Source organism: Microcaecilia unicolor, chromosome 3 (assembly GCF_901765095.1).
Source record: "Microcaecilia unicolor chromosome 3, aMicUni1.1, whole genome shotgun sequence".
NCBI classification, from domain to species: Eukaryota; Metazoa; Chordata; class Amphibia; order Gymnophiona; family Siphonopidae; genus Microcaecilia; species Microcaecilia unicolor.
The window spans coordinates 525,830,027-525,851,240 of record NC_044033.1 but is presented as its reverse complement, the minus strand read 5'-3'; the positions used below and the strand labels follow the sequence as shown (position 1 = coordinate 525,851,240).

The 21,214-nt window shown below is 45.0% G+C and overlaps 1 protein-coding gene across 1 annotated transcript in view; it reads right to left on the bottom strand.

The window, feature by feature from the left end:
* The window catches only part of LOC115464835 (nuclear receptor subfamily 2 group E member 1), a 106,562-nt gene that overhangs the window by 27,692 nt on the left and 57,656 nt on the right, over positions 1-21,214 (bottom strand). The window contains exon 5 of the mRNA XM_030195194.1: positions 7,797-7,943. Within this exon, the coding sequence (XP_030051054.1) occupies positions 7,797-7,943 (147 nt within the window). The remainder of the gene's footprint in view (positions 1-7,796; positions 7,944-21,214) is intronic.

Sequence of the window (21,214 nt, the reverse complement as noted above, 5' to 3'; positions counted from 1 at the left end):
TCCATAAATACTACTATTTATCCCCTGATTGGTAGGGGGCGCAGCTCCTTGTGACTCTGGGCAAGTCACTTAACCCTCCGTTGCCCTTGGTACAAAATAAGTACCTGAATATATGTAAACCACTTTGACTGTAGTTGCAAAAAAACCCACAGAAAGGCAGTATATCAAGTCCCATTTCCCTTTCCCTATTTGAGATTCTACATGGAATGTTGCTACTATTTGAGATTCTGTTGCTACTATTTGAAGATTCTACGTGGACTGTTGCTAGTGGAGGAGTAGCCTAGTGGTTAGTGCAGTGGACTTTGATGCTGGGGAAATGGGTTCAATTCCCACTGCAGCTCCTTGTGACTTTGGGCAAGTCACTTTTAACCCTCCATTGTCCCAGGTACAAATAAGTACCTGTATATAATATGTAAACCGCTTTGAATGTAGTTGGAAAAACAACAGAAAGGCGGTATATTAAGTCCCATTCCCTTCCCTTCCCCTACATAAATGACCAGTATTTTATAACCTAAATTGCTGCATTCAGGCATGTGCATGTGTGCTTGCTATAGACATGGCATGCATAAGTGGGCACACTTAAATATTGGGACATAAGAATAGCCATACTGGGTCAGACCAATGGTTCATCTAGCCCAGTATCCTGCTTCCAACAGTGGCCAATCCAGGTCATAAGTACCTGGCAGAAACCCAAATAGTAGCAACATTCCATGCTACCAATCCCAGAGCAAGCAGTGGCTTCCCCATGTCTGTCTCAGTAGCAGACTGTGGACTTTTCCTCCAGGAACTTGTCCGTTTTTTAAAAACCCAGATAATGCTAACCACCGTTACTACATCGTCCGACAGTGAGTTACAGAGCTTAGCTGTTCATTGGGTGAAAAAAAATTTCCTCCTGTTTGTTTTCAAAGTATTTTCATGTAACTTTCTTGAGCGTCCCCTGGTCTTTGTACTTTTGGAACAAATAAAAATCGATTCACTTCTACTTGTTCTACTCCACTCAGAATTTTCTCAGTCATATCACCCCTCAGATGTCTCTCTTTCAACCTGAAGAGTCCTAACCTCTTTAGCCTTTCCTCAATTGAGAGGAGTTTACTTAACTTCATTCCCAGACTGAGTTCAGTGTGACTTAAGAAATCAAGTAGATTGTTACATTTGACTCGACATTTCAAGAAGAAAAACATTGTTACATTTTAGGGTTATAACAGTTGTTGTTGGGGGGGGGGGGGTATTGGGATGCTGTACACATCCCTCATAATGGTTGTATTTGGGGTGTATTGGGGTGCTGTACACAACACTCATTCTCTAACACGTATTTTTTGGATAGATGAGTCTTCAACTGTTTACAGAAAATTCTATACTCTGATATTGATCTTATTGTCACTTTTATATTGTTCCACCATTTTGCCGATAGATAAGGATAAGGTTGTTGAGTGTACTGTCTTAAATCTGACACCTTTTGTTGATGCAAATACTAGGTCCAGGAGATTTCCTTTCATTCTTCTCGTTCTCCTTTCGGGTAGTATTATTCAACGGTTTAGATATACTGGCATTTTCCATGTAGAAATGCGCATATCATGGTGCAGAGTTTAAAAATTCCTCTCGCTTCAAACGGTAGCCAGTGTAATGTGATGTACAAAGGAGTTACTCTCTTGTATTTTGATTTAGAAAAGATTTATTTATTTATTTTATTTGTTACATTTATATCCCACATTTCCCCACCTATTTGTAGGCTCAATGTGGCTTACATAGTACCGGAGAGGCCTTTGCAGGCTCCGGTGTGAACAAATACAGGGTGGTGTTGTGGTATATTGAACCAGGTGTCAATGCAACCGTTTCAAAACTGGTGTGATATGCGTCACCCTTGAGACGCCAGCAACCAACCTAAGAGCAGCATTCTGTACTGACTGCAATGCAGGCATCCTCCTGGACTTAACCATACCAAGGTAAAGGGCATTGCAGTAATCTAATCGAGATATAACCATGCTCAGAATTATCCCCTGAAAATCATACAGTGGGTAACGTAGGTCTCAGCCTGCTTTGCATGTTTCAATGAAACTTTATCACCTGATTTTTCGTGGTAAGACCTGAATCTAAATAATAAATAATAATAATAATACTTATTGAACTGGCAATTTAACATCATGTAAATTTCAGAAATGAAGGCCACAATTCCTCCATAGTTCTCCCCAAAATCATTATCTCGGAAATATCAGTCGAATGATGTTATGAATTCAGTTTAGTGGTAGTTTTACTTGCTGGAAAACTGGTCAGTGGAGTTATTTTATTGCACGGAAGGCCTTTGTGATTTTTGTATCTTTAATACCTTGAGTACTGTGTTCAATTCTGGTTGCCGCATCTCAAGAAAGATATAGCAGAATTGGAAAAGGTGCAGCGAAGGGCGACTAAAATGATAGCGGGGATGGGACGACTTCCCTATGAAGAAAGACTAAGGAGGCTAGGGCTTTTCAGCTTGGAGAAGAGACGGCTGAGGGGAGACATGATAGAGGTATATAAAATAATGAGTGGAGTGGAACAGGTGGATGTGAAGCGTCTGTTCACGCTTTCAAAAAATACTAGGACTAGGGGGCATGCGATGAAACTACAGTGTAGTAAATTTAAAACAAATCGGAGAAAATTTTTCTTCACCCAACACATAATTAAACTCTGGAATTCGTTGCTGGAGAACGTGGTGAAGGCGGTTAGCTTAGCAGAGTTTAAAAAGGGGTTGGCCGGTTTCCTAAAGAACAAGTCCATAAACCTCTACTAAGTGGACTTGGGAAAAATCCACAATTCCAGGAATAACATGTATAGAATGTTTGTACGTTTGGGAAGCTTGCCAGGTGCCCTTGGCCTGGATTGGCCGCTGTCGTGGACAGGATGCTGGGCTCGATGGACCCTTGGTCTTTTCCCAGTATGGCATTACTTATGTACTTATGTACGTTTGGGAAGCTTGCCAGGTGCCCTTGGCCTGGATTGGCCGCTGTCGTGGACAGGATGCTGGGCTCGATGGACCCTTGGTCTTTTCCCAGTGTGGCATTACTTATGTACTTATGTAATTTGAAGGCAGGGGTCTGTGCTGTGAGGGTGGGTGTGATATATAAAAATGTCAGTTTAGCTTGCCCTTTGCTGCCATCCCAAATAATCTGTCTAAAGATGTACTTATTGTAGAAGCATCCCCACATGTCTGTCTTGAGAGACCCAGATATTTAAATGTCATTTCAGAGCAGGGACTATTCACATATTTCAAGGGGACATAATTTATTTATATTTATTTAATACATTTATATCCCACATTTTCCCACCAATCGCAGGCTCAATGTGGTTTACACAATCTGAAGAAAAGGCTACAGTGCATGGAGTACAATTATACAGTTTAAAAGTAAGACAGTAAACAACATTTGAAACAACAATATGTAAAGATAAAAAGATATTTAGTGTTTTTGAATCTTTGTTATACTAGAAGTTAATTTGAATTCCTACCTGATCATCTGACCTGTATCTTATTTTATAGGGCCACCTGGAAACTGGAACGACACTTTTTCCATCGTCACTGATTTTATTTCTAATACGAGTGTATCTAATTCCAATTTACTTATCTTGGGTGATATCAACTTACATCTTGATAACCTGAAATCTCCTTCAACTCAGGAGTGTAAAGATTTTTTCCTGTCTTGGGATTTTTCGTGGCCAAACTACAGACCCACCCATACCAAAGGACATACTCTGGATTTTTGTTCCCTTAATTAACACCTCTTTCCCTTCTCTTCCTCTGCTCCTCCTTGATTAGGCTGGGTAGAGGGCATGCTCAGAGTGAACCAACAAAATAGATGTAGGCTCCCCATTTCCTGGTGATGCTTTGAGAAGGCAACGCAGTTCTAAGCTGACACGCGTTTGCACCTTGACACAACCTGATTGGCTGAAACTTTGACCACAGTCGGTGTGTGCTGCATTGGGAGCTGAATTGCATGAACGTTCAAGGTAAGTTAAATTTGAACTTTATTATAACGTCACGTCTTTAATTGGATCCATGGAAAACTGGTTTCATTGGAGTTGTAACAGTTGAATTCTAAAGGGTTTTTTTTTATGCCGATGAAGTAAATCTACTCAATATATTCCTACCATATTTTTTTCTGTAAAATAGAAGTGGAGGAAGGGTTCTGAGGCTTTTCCCCCTATGAGTTTTTATTTTCTACTCCAATGAATCTATAATATTTATATGTTTTTGCAGGCTCAGCTATAGAAAGAGTTTTGAGTAGAACTTTGTAACTGATAGTATTCTGTGTTACACGTGTAACTGGGAGCTCCACCCATGTATACGCTATGTAAATTAGCTAGACTGTTACTTTTACGGGTAAGCGTATACTTAGCTTTATAAGTGCCAGCTATTCTACACATATATGCATGCAAGGAACACGGAAATACAGGTGCCTAGATCATGGGATTGTCCCTATTATAGGGAAGGGAAATGGGACTTGATATACCGCCTTTCTGTGGTATTTTGCAACTACATTCAAAGCGGTTTACATATATTCAGGTACTTATTTTGTACCAGGGGCAATGGAGGGTTAAGTGACTTGCCCAGAGTCATAGATAAGGCATTGCAAGAGGGCATGAAAAGTAGTATTTTTAAAGAAGTCTCCAACAGTCCCCAACTTATAAAGAGCAACATAGCCTCTGCAAACTGGGAATCAAACCCAGTTCCCCAGAATCAAACCCAGTTCCCCAGAATCAGAGTCTGCTGCACTAACCACTAGGCTATTCCTCCACTAGCAACATTCCATGTAGAAGCCTGCCCTTGCAGATCAGCAACGCAGCCACGCAGGCTTCTGTTTCTGTGAGTCTGACGTCCTGGCCTGTGCCCAGCTCGGTGTGTGTGATTGAGAAAGCTGCAGTGCTTTGGATTTTCTTTGTGGCCCTGGTCTCGGGTGTCCGGACTGTGTTGTGTAGTGTGCTGGGACCAGGGTTACACTTACTTGCAGTGTCTTGCTGGCTGGTGGCACACCAATTGGTATTGAATGTGGAGAAGGTTACAGCTTATTGGCTAATGAGGAAACTGGATCATCCTAGTACAGCTATAACCAGGGCAGCCTGACTGTTCGGGCTACCGGGCAGTGCCCAAGGACCCAGAGGCTCTGCCCGGATGCCCACCGCACACTACAGACCTCCATGGTCCTACCTTTAAAGGTGCACCACTGGTGATCTAGTGGCCTCTGCGGCGGGCATGTTCTTTCCTGCCCATTGTGCTGCTGCTATTCCCCCTGCCCAGCACCACCGTACTTTAAAAATGGTGGCCAAGAATCTCTGTGGAAGTCTCGCGAGACTACCGTGGGAAGTCGCAGCCGCCATTTTGAAAACACAGTGGCGCCGGCAGGCGGGGGAATAGCAGCAATGCTATGGGCAGGAAAGAACATGGTTGCCCCGCAGAGACCACTAGACCACCAGGGCCCTTCAGGTAGAACTAGCAGTAGGGAGGTGTCAGATAGCGACCGGGCGGGGGCCCGGGGCCCCAGACCACTCTCTCTGCCCCTAGCTATAACTTTGTTGGATGTTGAGATATAGTTGCTACATTTAAATGTCTAGGTATCCTTATAGACTATCAACTCATGTTTATGGATCAAGTAGCTGCGATCGTTTGCAGAGGCTATGTTGCTCTTTATAAGTTGGGGACTGTTGGAGGCTTCTTTAAAAATACCCTCTTGCAATGCCTTATCTATGCCTCAGTTTGACTATGGTAATGTGGTACTGTCGGGACTGTTGAGTGTTAATCTTAGAAAATTACAAACTTTACAGAATACTGCAATTAGGATGCTTGGGAGAAATCATTGCTTTGATCATGTTGACCCCATTATATTTGCACTACCGTTGTTTACTAGTTTCTTATAGGATTCTATTTAAAATACTGGTTCTAACCCATAGGGCTTATTTTGAGAAGCTTCCTCCTCCTCCTCTTGCACAAGTAAATAGTGCCTTATGTACCGGGTCATTGACTTCTGCCTGTAGACGAATTTAATCTGTCAGTCCCTACTCTGCGAAGAGCACATTGGGCCTCCATGTGAATGGGGGCTTTTTTCTTTGTGGCCCCTACATTATGGAATGCGCTACCCTTGGTCATTGCGAGGGGAAGGATCACGTAAGTGCTTTAAGTGCTTGTTGAAGGCACGTTACTTTGTAATGTTTTCCTCCCTGAGAATGGGTAAATATTGGGCTCAGAGTTTGTCTGTAGTGTTCTTGTGTGAGTGAGTATTTATTTCCCTGTCAAAGTTTGGCATTCTTTTCTATATCTCTAGGATTTTTGAGATTGTACACCGTTGTGTTTTTGTGTAAAGCCTAATGGTATAACAAGTCTAACTGAAAATGGAGTGGAAGATGTAGACGCAGTGATGTACCAAGGGGGGTGGGGGCGGTCAGCCCCGGGTGCATGCCGCTGGGGGGGTGCCGCGCGTCTGCCGACTTCACTCGTTCCCTGCTCCCTCTGCCCCGGAACGGGTTACTTCCTGTTCCGGGGCAGAGGGAGCAGGGAACGAGTGAAGTCGACAGGCACGCAGCACCCCCCCCCAGCAGGTAAAGATGCACCCGGGGGGGGGGGTGTCGTTTCGCCAGGAAAAGGTTCCGTTGTTTTGCTGCTGGGGGGGGGTGTCGTTTCGCCAGGAAAAGGTTCCGTTGTTTCGCTGCTGGGGGGGGGGGGGGGTGCCGCGCGTCTGTCGGCAACGCTCGTTCTCTGCTCCCTCTGCCCCAGAACAGGAAGTAACCCGTTCCGGGGCAGAGGGAGCAGGGAACGAGTGTTGCCGACAGATGCACGACACCCCTCCAGCTGGTAAAGATGCATCCGGGGGGGATGTCCGTCGTTTCACCGGGGGGTCGCGCTGCACCCGGGGGGGGGGTGCATTGGCGATCCGCCCCGGGTGTCAGCGACCCTAGGAACGCCACTGTGTAGACGAGGGAGAAATGAGAGGCTGATCTGTAAACATATCTGATGTTTCATAACTGAAAATCCCAAGCAGGGTGAGTTCAGTGCAGATCATCACTCAGGGCACAGGACAGAAACCGCTGAAGAAGAAAAGAAAACAACATCCTGGGACACACAAGGTATGAATAGATTATGACCATTTGAAGAGACCTGCAGAGATGAGATTGTAGCCCCCCCTCAATACATCATAATTACCTGCAGTCTCATTATGTATTGAGAAGGGCCACTGTGTCATCTCTGCAGGTCTCTTCAGATGGTCATAATCTATTCATACCTTGGTGTCTCAGGATGGGTTTTTTTTCCCCCTTCCTCTTCAACTGATTGTCCTATGCCCTGCGTGAAGATCTGTACTGAACTCGCCCTTCTTGGGATTTTCAGTTATGAAACATTGTCTAATGCTTCAGAAAACCCTCCGGTGAATACAATGTGGCATATAATATTAATTCAACTTATAAAACTGTACAGTATATCAATACATAGGTTCTACAAATGTTATCCTTCAGTTGATTGAAGGATAAAATGTGTAGACCCTATAAACTCTTACACATGTACCATTTCTATTGCTACAAAGGGGCAGACGATCTGCAAACTCCAAAGTGGAAACTGTACAAAGCAGATCGTTGATAAACTGAGATGTATTTTATTAATATAACAGAATTAAAATATGTATACAGAAACTCATACACATATACATATCATATGTATATGTGTATGAGTTTCTGTATACATATTTTAATTCTGTTATATTAATAAAATACATCTCAGTTTATCAATGATCTGCTTTGTACAGTTTCCATTTCTATTGCTGCCTCCCTCTCTGTGCTCTTACCTGGTCCTGGAGTGACAGGGTGGAGAAGGCTGGTACGCTCTTTGCCCACTTGATGCTCATGAAAAGAAGCCGTGCTGCTGACTCACAGACTGACTCTGTAGCCACCTCGTACAGATACATGGGGGTACCACTGACCTCATGGGGATACTGAGAGAAAGAAAGCAGAGCTGTGGTCAGTCTCTTCTAGGAGAAGGAGATGTGTCAGCCTAAGGCCCCACCAGTTCCAAAACATTACACCACATCCGCACCTTACGTCCTCTTCTCATTCGCAATCTCCTCCTCTCCATAGTCATCTCTCACCTTGACTACTTAAGCGCCTCCAACTCATATTTCTTCATTTTTATCACTGCTTTGACCACGTCACCCCTCTTCTTTGCCTGTAACACTGGTTCCCAGTCTCAGCCCATGTAAAATATAAAATTCCATCCCTGGTTTTCAAAGCATGACTACCCTCTGCCCCTGAATACCTAAACTCTGTTCTTATCCCCTATATTCCCACATGCTCTCTCTGTTCTTCCTCTGCCAACTTGCTTTACAGTTCACGCCCATCCTACCTTTCACATACGCCAGGCCCCCTCCCTGCCCATCTTCAAATCCTTGCTCAAAGCCCACCAATGTCGCCTTCGGCACCTAACCACTACACCTCTATTCAGGAAATCTTGACTGCCCCAACTTGACATTTCGTCCTTGAGATTGTAAGCTCGTTTGAGCAGAGACTGTCCTTCTTTGTTAAACTGTACAGCGCTGCGTAACCCTAGTAGCGCTCTAGAAATGTTAAGTAGTAGTAGTATTTCCCGTAAAACCTTTAGTTATCGTGGCCCCACTCTCTGGAATGCCCTTCCTCCTCACATCCGTCTGGAACCTTCTATACTAAATTAAAATCATTGTTCAGGACTCATCTGTTCTGAAGCCTTTGGTTCAACAGCCTCCACTTGTCTTCCCCCATTGATTCTGTTTTATTTTAAACAGCACAGTTGCCATAACAGAACCTGTGCACTGTATCAAGCACTGAAAATAAATACAAAATAAAATAAACACTTGGGCCAGGGCTAGAGCCCATGAGTACCAGCTGGGACCTCAAACACCAATGTCATCTCTCTAGCAAAATGCAGAATGTACAGAGAGCAGTCAGGAGATGAGTTATTTAGCAAGTGGAATTGTTCCACACCTCAACCATCCTACTACTACTACTACTACTACTACTTAACATTTCTAAAGCGCTACTAGGGTTACGCAGTGCTGTACAATTTAACATAGAAGGACAGTCCCTGCTCAAAGAGCTTACAATCTAAAGGAACGTGAACAGTCAGTCTGATAGGGGCAGTCAAATTGGGGCAGTCTGGAATTCCTGAGAGGAAGAGTTAGGTGCCGAACGCAGCATTGAAGAGGTGGGCTTTAAGCAAAGACTTGAAGATGGGCAGGGAGGGGGCTTGGCGTAAGGGCTCGGGAAGGTTGTTCCAAGCATAGGGTGAGGCGAGGCAGAATGAGCGGAGCCTGGAGTTGGCGGTGGTGGAGAAGGGTAATGAGAGGAGGGATTTGTCCTGTGAACGGAGGTTTCGGGCGGGAACGTAAGGGGAGATGAGGGTAGAGAGGTAGTGAGGGGCAGCAGACTGAGTGCATTTGTAGGTAAGAAGGAGAAGCTTGAACTGAATGCGGTATCTGATTGGAAGCCAGCGAAGTGACCTGAGGAGATTAGACATTAGTCTTCTGTTTTAATGGAAGTTCAAATAAGATCATGATTTTTTTTGGTTGTTGTAGTTTTTTTTTTTTAAAGAAAGAACTGGCAAAGAGACAAACCTTACCAGACAGCCCTTCCGCAATATCGCTCACGAAAGTGTCAGAACTCAAACATCTTCAACTGGTGCAGAACATGGCAATTAGATTATTGACAGGTTCTAAAAAAAAACCATGACCATCAGGCTCATTTTCGAAAGAAAAGGACGTCCATCTTTCGACACAAATCGGAAGATGGGCGTCCTCATAGGGTTGTCCAAATCGGTAAAATCGAAAGCCGATTTTGGACGTCCCCAACTGCTTTCCATCGCAGGGATGGCCAAAGGGGGCTTATCAGAGGCGTAGCGAAGGCTGGACTTGGGCGTGCCTATCACATCGACGTCCTCGACCCATAATGGAAAACAAAAGGGCATCCCTGACGAGCACTTGGATGACTTTACCTGGTCCTGCTTTGCTTACAACCAAGGCACAAAAAGGTGGCCGAAATGACCAGATGACCACCGGAGAGAATCGGGGATGATCTCCCCTTACTCCCCCAGTGGTCACTAACCCCCTCCCACCCTCAAAAGACATCTTTCAAAATATTTTTTGCCAGCCTCAGATGTCATACTCAGGTCCATCACAGCAGTATGCAGGTCGCTGGAGCAGTTTTAGTGGGTGCAGTGCACTTCAGGCAGGCGGACCCAGGCCCATCCCTCTCCCTACCTGTTACGTTTGTGGAGGGAACAGCGAACCCTCCAAAACCCACCAGAAACCCACTGTACCCACATCTAGGTGCCCCCTTTCACCCACCAGGGCTATGGTAGTGGTGTACAGTTGTGGGTAATGGGTTTTAGGGGGGGGGGGGGTTGGCAGACAAGGTAAGGGAGCTATGTTCCTGGGAGCATTTTATGAAGTCCACTGCAGTGCCCTCTAGGGTGCCCGGTTGGTGTCCTGGCATGTCAGGGAGACCAGTGCACTAGAAATGTTGGCTCCTCCCATGACTAAAGGGCTTGCATTTGGTCGTTTCTGAGATGGGCGTCCTTGGTTTCCATTATCGCTGAAAATCAGAAATGATCAAGTCTAGGGATGACCATCTCTAAGGATGACCTAAATTTCAAGATTTGGGCATCCCCGACCGTATTATCAAAACGAAAGATAGGCGTCCATCTTGTTTCGATAATACGGCTTTCCCCGCCTCTCCACCGGGACATTTTGCAAGGATGTCCTCAACAAAACTTGGGCGTCCCTTTCGATTGTGCCCCTACATGTCACCCTGCTCCTCTGTGAGGAATATTGGTTACCAATTACTCATAGAATCACCTTCAAAATTCACTACTCTGTAGCCTAAGAAATAAGATGGGGGAGTTAGAATATATTGCACTAAATGAAAAATTAGATATAATAGGCATCTCTGAGACCTGGTGGAAGGAGGATAACCAGTGGGACACTGTCATACCGGGGTACAAATTATATCGTAGTGATAGGGTGAATCGGATTGGTGGAGGGGTAGCATTGTATATTAACGAGAGCCTTGAATCAAATAGATTGAAAATTCTGCAGGAAGCAAAACACTCCTTGGAATCACTGTGGATTGAAATTCCATGTGCAAAGGGGAAAAGGATAGTGATAGGAGTGTACTACCGTCCGCCTGGCCAGGACGAACAGACGGATGCGGAAATGTTAAAGGAAATCAGGGACGCAAACAAACTGGGCAACACAATAATAATGGGGGATTTCAATTACCCGCATATAGACTGGGGTAATGTAACATCTGTACACACAAGGGACATAAGATTTCTTGATGAAATCAAGGACAGCTTCATGGAACAGCTAATTCAGGAGCCGACAAGAGAAGGAAAAATACTAGACTTAGTCCTTAGTGGTGCTCATGATCTAGTGCAGGGGGTAACGATACGAGGGCCGCTTGATAACAGTGATCATAATATGATCGGTTTTGATATTGGCATTGAAGGAAGTGAAACTAGGAAATCAAGTACGCTAGCGTTTAACTATAGAAAGGGTGATTACGACAAAATGAGAAAAATGGTGAAAAAAAGACTGAAAGGAGCAGCTCGCAGAGTAAAAAACTTGCATCAGGCGTGGATGCTGTTTAAAAACACCATCCTGGAGGTTCAGGACAAATATATTCCACGTATTAGAAAAAAGGGAAAAAAGACTAAACGTCAGCCGGCGTGGCTAAACAGTAAGATAAAGGAAATCATTAGAGCCAAAAAACAATCCTACAGAAAGTGGAGAAGAGAACCAACTGAAAGTAACAGGATAGATCATAAGGAATGCCAAGCCAAATGCAAAGCGGAGATAAGGAGGGCAAAAAAGGACTTTGAGAAGAAATTAGCGTTGGAAGCAAAAATACATAGTAAAAACTTTTTTAGATACATTAAAAGCAGGAAACCGGCCAAAGAGTCGGTTGGGCCGCTGGACGAAAATGGTGTTAAAGGGGCGATCAAGGAGGACAAAGCCGTAGCGGAGAAATTAAATGAATTCTTTGCTTCGGTCTTCACCGAGGAGGATTTGGGGGGACACCGGTGCCGGAAAGAATATTTGAAGCGGGGGAGTCGGAGAAACTAAACAAATTCTCTGTAACCTTGGAGGATGTAATGGGTCAGTTCAGCAAGCTGAAGAGTAGTAAATCACCGGGACCTGATGGTATTCATCCCAGAGTATTAATAGAACTAAAAAATGAACTTGCGGAGCTACTGTTAGAAATATGCAATCTGTCCCTAAAATCGAGTGTAATACCGGAAGACTGGAGGGTAGCCAATGTTACTCCGATTTTTAAGAAAGGTTCCAGAGGAGATCCGGGAAATTATAGACCGGTGAGTCTGACGTCGGTGCCGGGCAAGATGGTGGAGGCTATTATTAAGAATAAAATTGCAGAGCATATACAAAAACATGGACTGATGAGACAAAGTCAGCACGGATTTAGTGAAGGGAAGTCTTGCCTCACCAATCTAATGCATTTTTTTGAGGGGGTAAGCAAACATGTGGACAATGGGGAGCCGGTTGATATTGTATATCTGGATTTTCAGAAGGCGTTTGACAAAGTGCCGCACGAAAGACTCCTGAAGAAATTGCAGAGTCATGGAATCGGAGGTAGGGTATTATTATGGATTAAGAACTGGTTGAAAGATAGGAAGCAGAGAGTAGGATTGCGTGGCCAGTATTCTCAGTGGAGGAGGGTAGTTAGTGGGGTCCCGCAGGGGTCTGTGCTGGGTCCGTTGCTTTTTAATGTATTTATAAATGACCTAGAGATGGGAATAACTAGTGAGGTAATTAAATTCGCCGATGACACAAAATTATTCAGGGTCGTCAAGTCGCAGGAGGAATGTGAACGATTACAGGAGGACCTTGCGAGACTGGGAGAATGGGCGTGCAAGTGGCAGATGAAGTTCAATGTTGACAAGTGCAAAGTGATGCATGTGGGTAAGAGGAACCCGAATTATAGCTACGTCTTGCAAGGTTCCGCGTTAGGAGTTACGGATCAAGAAAGGGATCTGGGTGTCGTCGTCGATGATACGCTGAAACCTTCTGCTCAGTGTGCTGCTGCGGCTAGGAAAGCGAATAGAATGTTGGGTGTTATTAAGAAGGGTATGGAGTCCAGGTGTGCGGATGTTATAATGCCGTTGTATCGCTCCATGGTGCGACCGCACCTGGAGTATTGTGTTCAGTACTGGTCTCCGTATCTCAAAAAAGATATAGTAGAATTGGAAAAGGTACAGCGAAGGGCGACGAAAATGATAGTGGGGATGGGACGACTTTCCTATGAAGAGAGGCTGAGAAGGCTAGGGCTTTTCAGCTTGGAGAAGAGACGGCTGAGGGGAGATATGATAGAAGTGTATAAAATAATGAGTGGAATGGATCGGGTGGATGTGAAGCGACTGTTCACGCTATCCAAAAATACTAGGACTAGAGGGCATGAGTTGAAGCTACAGTGTGGTAAATTTAAAACGAATCGGAGAAAATTTTTCTTCACCCAACGTGTAATTAGACTCTGGAATTCATTGCCGGAGAACGTGGTACGGGCGGTTAGCTTGACGGAGTTTAAAAAGGGGTTAGATAGATTCCTAAAGGACAAGTCCATAGACCGCTATTAAATGGACTGGAAAAATTCCTCATTTTTAGGTATAACTTGTCTGGAATGTTTTTACGTTTGGGGAGCGTGCCAGGTGCCCTTGACCTGGATTGGCCACTGTCGGTGACAGGATGCTGGGCTAGATGGACCTTTGGTCTTTCCCAGTATGGCACTACTTATGTACTTATGTTATCCCATTATATCTTTCCGGGTACTTGACGCCTTATGCCCATTTCAGAATGTTAAGATCCTCTCTATCTAATTCTCTGACTATTTTATTTTTTTGTTATTTTTGTTACATTTGTACCCCGCGCTTTCCCACTCATGGCAGGCTCAATGCGGCTTACATGGGGCAATGGAGGGTTAAGTGACTTGCCCAGAGTCACAAGGAGCTGCCTGTGCCTGAAGTGGGAATCGAACTCAGTTCCCCAGGACCAAAGTCCACCACCCTAACCACTAGGCCACTCCTCCACTGTTGCTACTATTTGAGATTCTACATGGAATGTTGCTATTCCACTAGCAACATTCCATGTAGAAGTCGGCCCTTGCACATCACCAATGTGGCCGCGCAGGCTTCTGCTTCTGTGAGTCTGACGTCCTGCACGTATGTGCAAGACGTCAGACTCACAGAAACAGAAGCCTGTGCAGCCTTCTACATGGAATGTTGCTAGTGGAATAGCAACATTCCATGTAGAATCTCCAATAGTAGCAACATTCCATGTAGAATCTCCAATAGTATCTATTTTATTTTTGTTACATTTGTACCCCGCGCTTTCCCACTCATGGCAGGGTCAATGCGTCTTACATGGGGCAATGGAGGGTTAAGTGGCTTGCCCAGAGTCACAAGGAGCTAGCTGCCTGTGCCTGAAGTGGGAATCGAATTCAGTTCCTCAGTTCCCCAGGACCACAGTCCACCACCATAACCACTAGGCCACTCCTCCACTGTTGCTACTATTTGAGATTCTACATGGAATGTTGCTATTCCACTAGTAACATTCCATGTAGAAGTCGGCCCTTGCAGATCACCAATGTGGCCGCGCAGGCTTCTGCTTCTGTGAGTCTGACGTCCTGCACAAACGTGCAGGACGTCAGACTCACAGAAACAGAAGCCTGCGCAGCCTACTAGATGGAATGTTGCTAGTGGAGTAGCAACATTCCATGTAGAATCTCCAATAGTATCTATTTTATTTTTGTTACATTTGTACCCTGCGCTTTCCCACTCATGGCAGGCTCAATGCGGCTTACATGGGGCAATGGAGGGTTAAGTGATTTGCCCAGAGTCACAAGGAGCTGCCTGTGCCTGAAGTGGGAATCCAACTCAGTTCCCCAGGAGCAAAGTCCACCACCCTAACCACTAGGCCACTCCTCCACTCCCTTCTTTCCGTCAAATTCGCTTTGACTCCATACGTACCAAGGCTTTCAGTGTCATGGGCCCTAGCTTATGGAGTACGCTGGTGCCCTATCTCCGCTTAGAAACATCTCACTCAGTTTTTCATTCCTCCCTTAAAACTTTTCTCTTTCAAGATGCTTTTTCATCTTAGACCTTTTTGAGCCATGGTATTATACCTCTGGCAGGGGACACAATAGACCACTGGATTACTACTTTCCTGTCTCTGACTCTCCTGTTCCCTGTACTATCCACCCATGGTGTTCACACACTTTTTTTTTCCCCTGTACTTTATTTCTATGGTTTTAAATTTTCCTCCAATTATTTGAAGTTTGTAAACCACACTGAAAGTTTTTTCTCTAGCATGTTATATCAATGTTTTAATAAACCTGAAATCCACTGTCGCACCCTTCCTCCGCCCCGCTCTGCCCCTCTAACTACCAACTGTCCGCACTAGAATTTCCATCTCCGAAGAAAAAGCTGCCATGTACATAAGTTCTATGTTTATTTCACACACTTGACATAACAGAAACAGAGCTCCTGTAACCAAACTCTGTAAAAAAACAACAACAAGAACAAAAAAACCAACCAAACAAACAAACAAAAAAAAACACCCCACATTCCAGACCTGCATAGAAAACCTGTTCTAATAAAGCAGAACACTAATGTCCCAGACTCAAATAGCGACAACCCTACCTATAAAAAGGCAGCACCTTAGAATACCAATGTACTTCCTGTAGAGGTTGACTGAAATTGGTTTTGCTTACTCTACCAAAACCGACCCCAAATCCCTTTTCTGCCTGATTTTGGTTTTAGCAAAAAGGCTACGGCCACGGTTTCAGCTTCAGCTGAAACTTACCATGTGTTTTTGGTGGAAGTTGACAATTTGTGCTTTGTCCTGTTGGTCTCTCTCCTTCCCCCTCCCTGCCAAACAAGAGTTGCCTCTCCCACCCCCCCCCCCCACCCCCTCAGGCTTATCTTACAATCTCCCTGGTGGTCTAGAGGAGTAGCCACTCCAGCCCATGGTGGCTCGGTTCTCAACATGGCCACCGTGACTTCTAGTGGCAATCTCGTGAGACTGCCGCAAGAGGTCACAGCAGCCATTTTCAGAGCAGAGCTGACAGACACGGGCAACAGCAACTGGGGATCACATAATTATGTGATTTTGTGTTATTTGGTGCATATACTTTTTGGGATACTTTCTTTTTTATACATTTTGTGTATTCCCTGTTTTTGACTTGGATTTATTATTCTGCCCCCTATAGTCCAGCATCTCTCCTTCCTTTTCTCCCTCCCTCTGTTGGTCCAGCATCTCCCCACTCCCTTTTATCTTTGCAAATAAACACTTCAAGAAATAGCAAAAACCACCTGAAATGTGGCATTTTTGCAAGTTTCCAGGGGCTTTGCACTATTCATATTTTTGCAGAGTCACTTTGCACTTTAGAACCTGAGGCCCATGCAGACAGAATGCTTTCATGCTTTATTCTAAAGCAAGTTAGAGACACACACACACACACAACAGCTCTTCCGTATAGTCTGCATTTGAAAACACTTTATCCCCACATATACAATCCGGTGCCACAATACCTTTCATACAATTTATTTTCCAATGCACTCTGTAAGGGCAGTGAGTGAGAAAGCTGATTCTGAATAAGACAAAAAACTTTTTTTATTGATTATAGGATTTATCTTATGCTTTTGAAGTAGCTCAAGGTGAGTTACATTTAGCTATACGAGCTATTTCCCTGTCCCTAAGTTTGTACCTGAGGCAACGGAGGGTGAAGTGACTTGTACAAGATTACCAAGAGTGTCAATTTACCCTGCAATTTAATGCAGGGTAAAATAAAACGTTATGCATCTCTTTCTCTATGAGGCTCAAGAGGAAATACTTCCAGGTTAGCATTGAATTACAAGTCATTATGGATACTGAGAGCCAGTCTTGACTGTTCCACTCCCTTCCTTAAGCAATCTTAGTGTGGTTGCCATATGCTCTGCTCATCCCCACATTCTCAGAGATGAGAGTGAAGGCTTGGAGTGTGAGCAGTTAACAGCTCAGGAAAGATACGAGGGGCGGTGTCTATCACGTGTCTTTATTATACCATGGAACTTGCATAGGGAAGTCCATGCCAGCTTCATATCCGGTGGCAGAAAACTGTCCCATGCTTACCAAGACCCCCACCCCCACCCCCCCCACCCCCACCCCCACAAAGCTCCTGGGTCATCTCCATGTGTGTAGCCCAGGGTTTCAAGATGTAATCCTACTTTTCTTAGGTCATTAACTTGGGACATCAGATCCCTCGGAAGGTGGGGTAAAACCAGCAATGGCCTGTGTATACTTCTCGGTCTGATAGTGAGGACTGCGGGTGGCTGTCTTTCTGAAGCACTGGGCCTGATATTCAGCCAGCGGTGATCAGCGTTATGCTGACCGCCGCTCACATTATAACCGGAAATTCAATGCTGGGCCATACCTGGGCTCCTGCTTTGAATTTCTGGGTATACAGAGCCAACGAAAACATAGCTGGCTAAATGCCGCCAACCCTCCTCCACCGCCTACCTTTGTGGCGGGGGACCCCAATCCCCGACAGCCGAGGTCCTCTTCTTCCGGCGCAAGGCTTCGTTCTGTTTCTGAGTCTGACATCCTGCACATTGTACGTGCAGGACGTCAGACTCACAGAAACAGAACGAAGCCTTGCACGGAAGAAGAGGACGGGGGACCCCAACCCCCTCCAGCCGAGGTCCTCTTCTTCCGGCGCAAGGCTTTGTTCTGTTTCTGTGAGTCTGACGTCCTGCACATACAACGTGCAGGATGTCAGACTCAGAAACAGAACAAAGCCTTGCGCTGGAAGAAGAGGACCTCAGCTGGAGGGGGTTGGGGTCCCCCGCCAGCAAAGGTAGCCCACGGTGATGGCAGCAGGGGGGGAGGATTGGGGGCGGGAGGGGGGTCCAGGGCCAAATCTATGGGGGCCCAGGCCCTTGTGGCTCCACCTAGCTATGCCACTGCCCCGGACCTTGGCCAAAGTAGCCGATTTCGGCTTGGACACTAACTGGGCATATTCAGTGGCACTATCCTGTTAAGTGTTACTGAAAATGCCCGGTTAGCTGAGATGGGCGATTTAAATGTATAAATTGTTTTGAATATCGGGCCCTTGGTTTTTATGTGTTTCTTGCTTGAATACATTAATTGCCCTGTGTATGTTCAGATGATACAGCACACTCATAAGTCACAACAGCAGTGGCATAGCAAGGGCGGGGCGGTGGGGACTGTCCGTCCCGGATGTCAGCTTAAGGGGGGTGCTCCCAAAGTCCTCTTCTTCCTGCCAGCTTCCGCACCCTACTACCTTTACAAAGAAATCTCGGAAGCCGAGGCGCAGCGCCTTGCGTCTGCATGTAAAAGAAGTGTGGATCGTCTCTTCGGGCCTTCCCTCACTCTGTCTGTCCCGCCCTCCACTGACGCAACTTCCTATTTCCGCAAGGGCGGGACAGACAGAGTGAGGGAAGGCCCGAAGAGACGATCCACACTTCTTTTACATGCAGACGCGAGGTGCTGCGCCTCGGCTTCCGAGATTTCTTTGTAAAGGTAGTAGGGGCGGGAGCTGGCAGGAAGGAGAGGACTTTGGACGGAGCTGAGGGTAGGCACTGGGTCTGGAGGGGGGGAGGTGGAGACTCAGATGGGAGAAGAGGCGTGGAGCCTCCCAACATTTAAAATGCACGCCGGTGGGGGGGGGGGGGGGGGGGGTCATCGTGCTGCACCCGGGGGGGGTGTAACGGCGAACTGCACCGGGTGGCAGCCACCCTTGCTACGTCACTGCACAACAGGGATTTATTTTGTTCACAGCAGGAATAAAACCCTGCATCATCAGACCAGCAGGGTTCTCAACCACTTAGGTTTCTCAAGCCACTTAGATTACTGCAATGAAATTTATGCGGGATGTAAAGAACAAACCTTAAAGAATCTTCAGACCACTCAAAACATAGCAGCTAGGCTTATATTTGGAAAAACGCGATTTGAAAGTGCAAAACCCCTCCGCGAAAAACTACACTGGCTCCCAATCAAAGAATGCATCGCCTTCAAAATCTGCACCCTGGTTCACAAAATCATCTACAGAGAAGCCCCGAGTTACATGACAGACTTGATTGACTTACCAATTAGAAATACATCCGAATCAACACGATATTATCTAAATCTGCACTACTGAAGCTGCAAAGGACTTAAATACAAAACAACTTACGCATCTAGTTTTTCCTTCATAAGCACACAACTGTGGAACGCATTACTAAAAGCCTTGAAAACGACGTACGACCACCTAAAATTCAGGAAATCACTAAAAACCAACCTGTTTAAAAAGGCATACCCTACCAATCCAACATAAATGCCTGATCTCTGCAACACAGCCAAACTAAAGCACGTAATGGACATAACACAATTCTTCCGTTTTCACTTATATACACTGTCAGCTAGCACATTTGCTTATTTCCGATCTGACGAAGAAGGGCAATCTTCGAAAGCTAATCAAGAAATGTATTAAGTTATGTCCAATAAAAAAGGTATCATCTTATTTTCTTTTCCATGTTTTATTTTGTTTGATTTCTATTGATAACTGCAACACAACCAAACTAAAACACGTAATGGACATAACACAACTCTTCCGTTCTCTGCAACACAACCAAACTAAAGCACGTAATGGGCATAACACAACTCTTCCGATCTTTGCAACACAACCAAACTAAAGCACGTAATGGACATAACACATTTCTTCCGTTCTCTGCAACACAACCAAACTAAACCACGTAATGGACATAACACAACTCTTCCATTCTCTGCAACTCAACCAAACTAAAGCACGTAATAGACATAACACAACTCTTCCGTTCTCTGCAACACAACCAAACTAAAGCACGTAATGGACATAACACAACTCTTCCGTTCTCCGATTCCCTAATGTGGCTGTGCCACATGAACTTGATCTTACCACAACATCACACTGTATTTGTTCACACTGGAGCCTGCAAATGTTTCTCCGGTACTATGTAAGCCACATTGAGCCTACAAATAGGTGGGGAAATGTGGGATACAAATGTAACAAATAAAATAAAAATAAACTCTCTGACGGAGAGACAGACCTAACAGGTCTGGTTTCCAAAATGACCACAATAAATATTTGAGAGAGAGAGATTTACAAACATTTGGTGGTGTTTTAAAAAGGACAAAAAAAAAACAAAAAACAAACTTGGAATGATGATGTCCAAGTTGGGACGTCAACAATTTCTCAAGTATTTTAGAACCAGGTCTGCTGATGCAGATCCCTTCCTAAACTACCCATGAACAGAGAATAGGAGTACAGGAGTAGCCTAATGGTTAGTGCAGCGGGCTTCAATCCTGGCGACCTGGGTTCAATTCCCACTGCAGCTCCTTGTGATTCTGGGCAAGTCACTTAACCTTCCATTGTCCCAGGTACAAAAACTTAAGATTGTGAGCCCTCTAGGGACAGAGAAAGTACCTGCATATAATCTGTACAGTTCTGGATATGTCTAATAGCGCTATAGAAATGGGTTAAATAGCCACTTCTCTCAATGCAGGACGGTGAATAGTGGAATGCTACGAGATCTGTGCTGGTTCTGGTGCTTTTTTAACAAATTTATAAACTACCTGGAAATGGGAATAACGAGTGAGATGATCAGATTTGCAGATGCTACAAAATGAGATCATCACAATTAATAAAGCCACACTGTAACATAATAACATAGTAGATGACGGCAGAAAAAGACCTGCACGGTCCATCCAGTCTGCCCAACAAGATAAACTCATATGTGCTACTTTTTGTGTATACCTTACCTTGATTTGTACCTGTCCTTTTCCGGGCACAGACCGTATAAGTCTGGCCAGCCCTATCCCCGCCTCCCACCACCGGTTCTGGCACAGACTGTATAAGTCTGCCCAGCACTATCCCCGCCTCCCAACCACCAGTCCCGCCTCCCACCACCGGCTACCTATAGATACCTGCTCATTATTCAAGCTCCTAAAATAATATATGGAATTGCTCCTAGTTATATGTAGGGACTTATTAATCTGTTTATCAGAAACGTAGATTCTGGAGCTAGGAATTTTTTTGATCCTATCCTTTCCTAGCTGTAAGAATATTGTTTTCAAATCTTTTCATTCAGCTACTTTTTCCTACTTGGTTTCTCATTAGTGGAATATCTTACCAGCAGCAATCAGGTCCC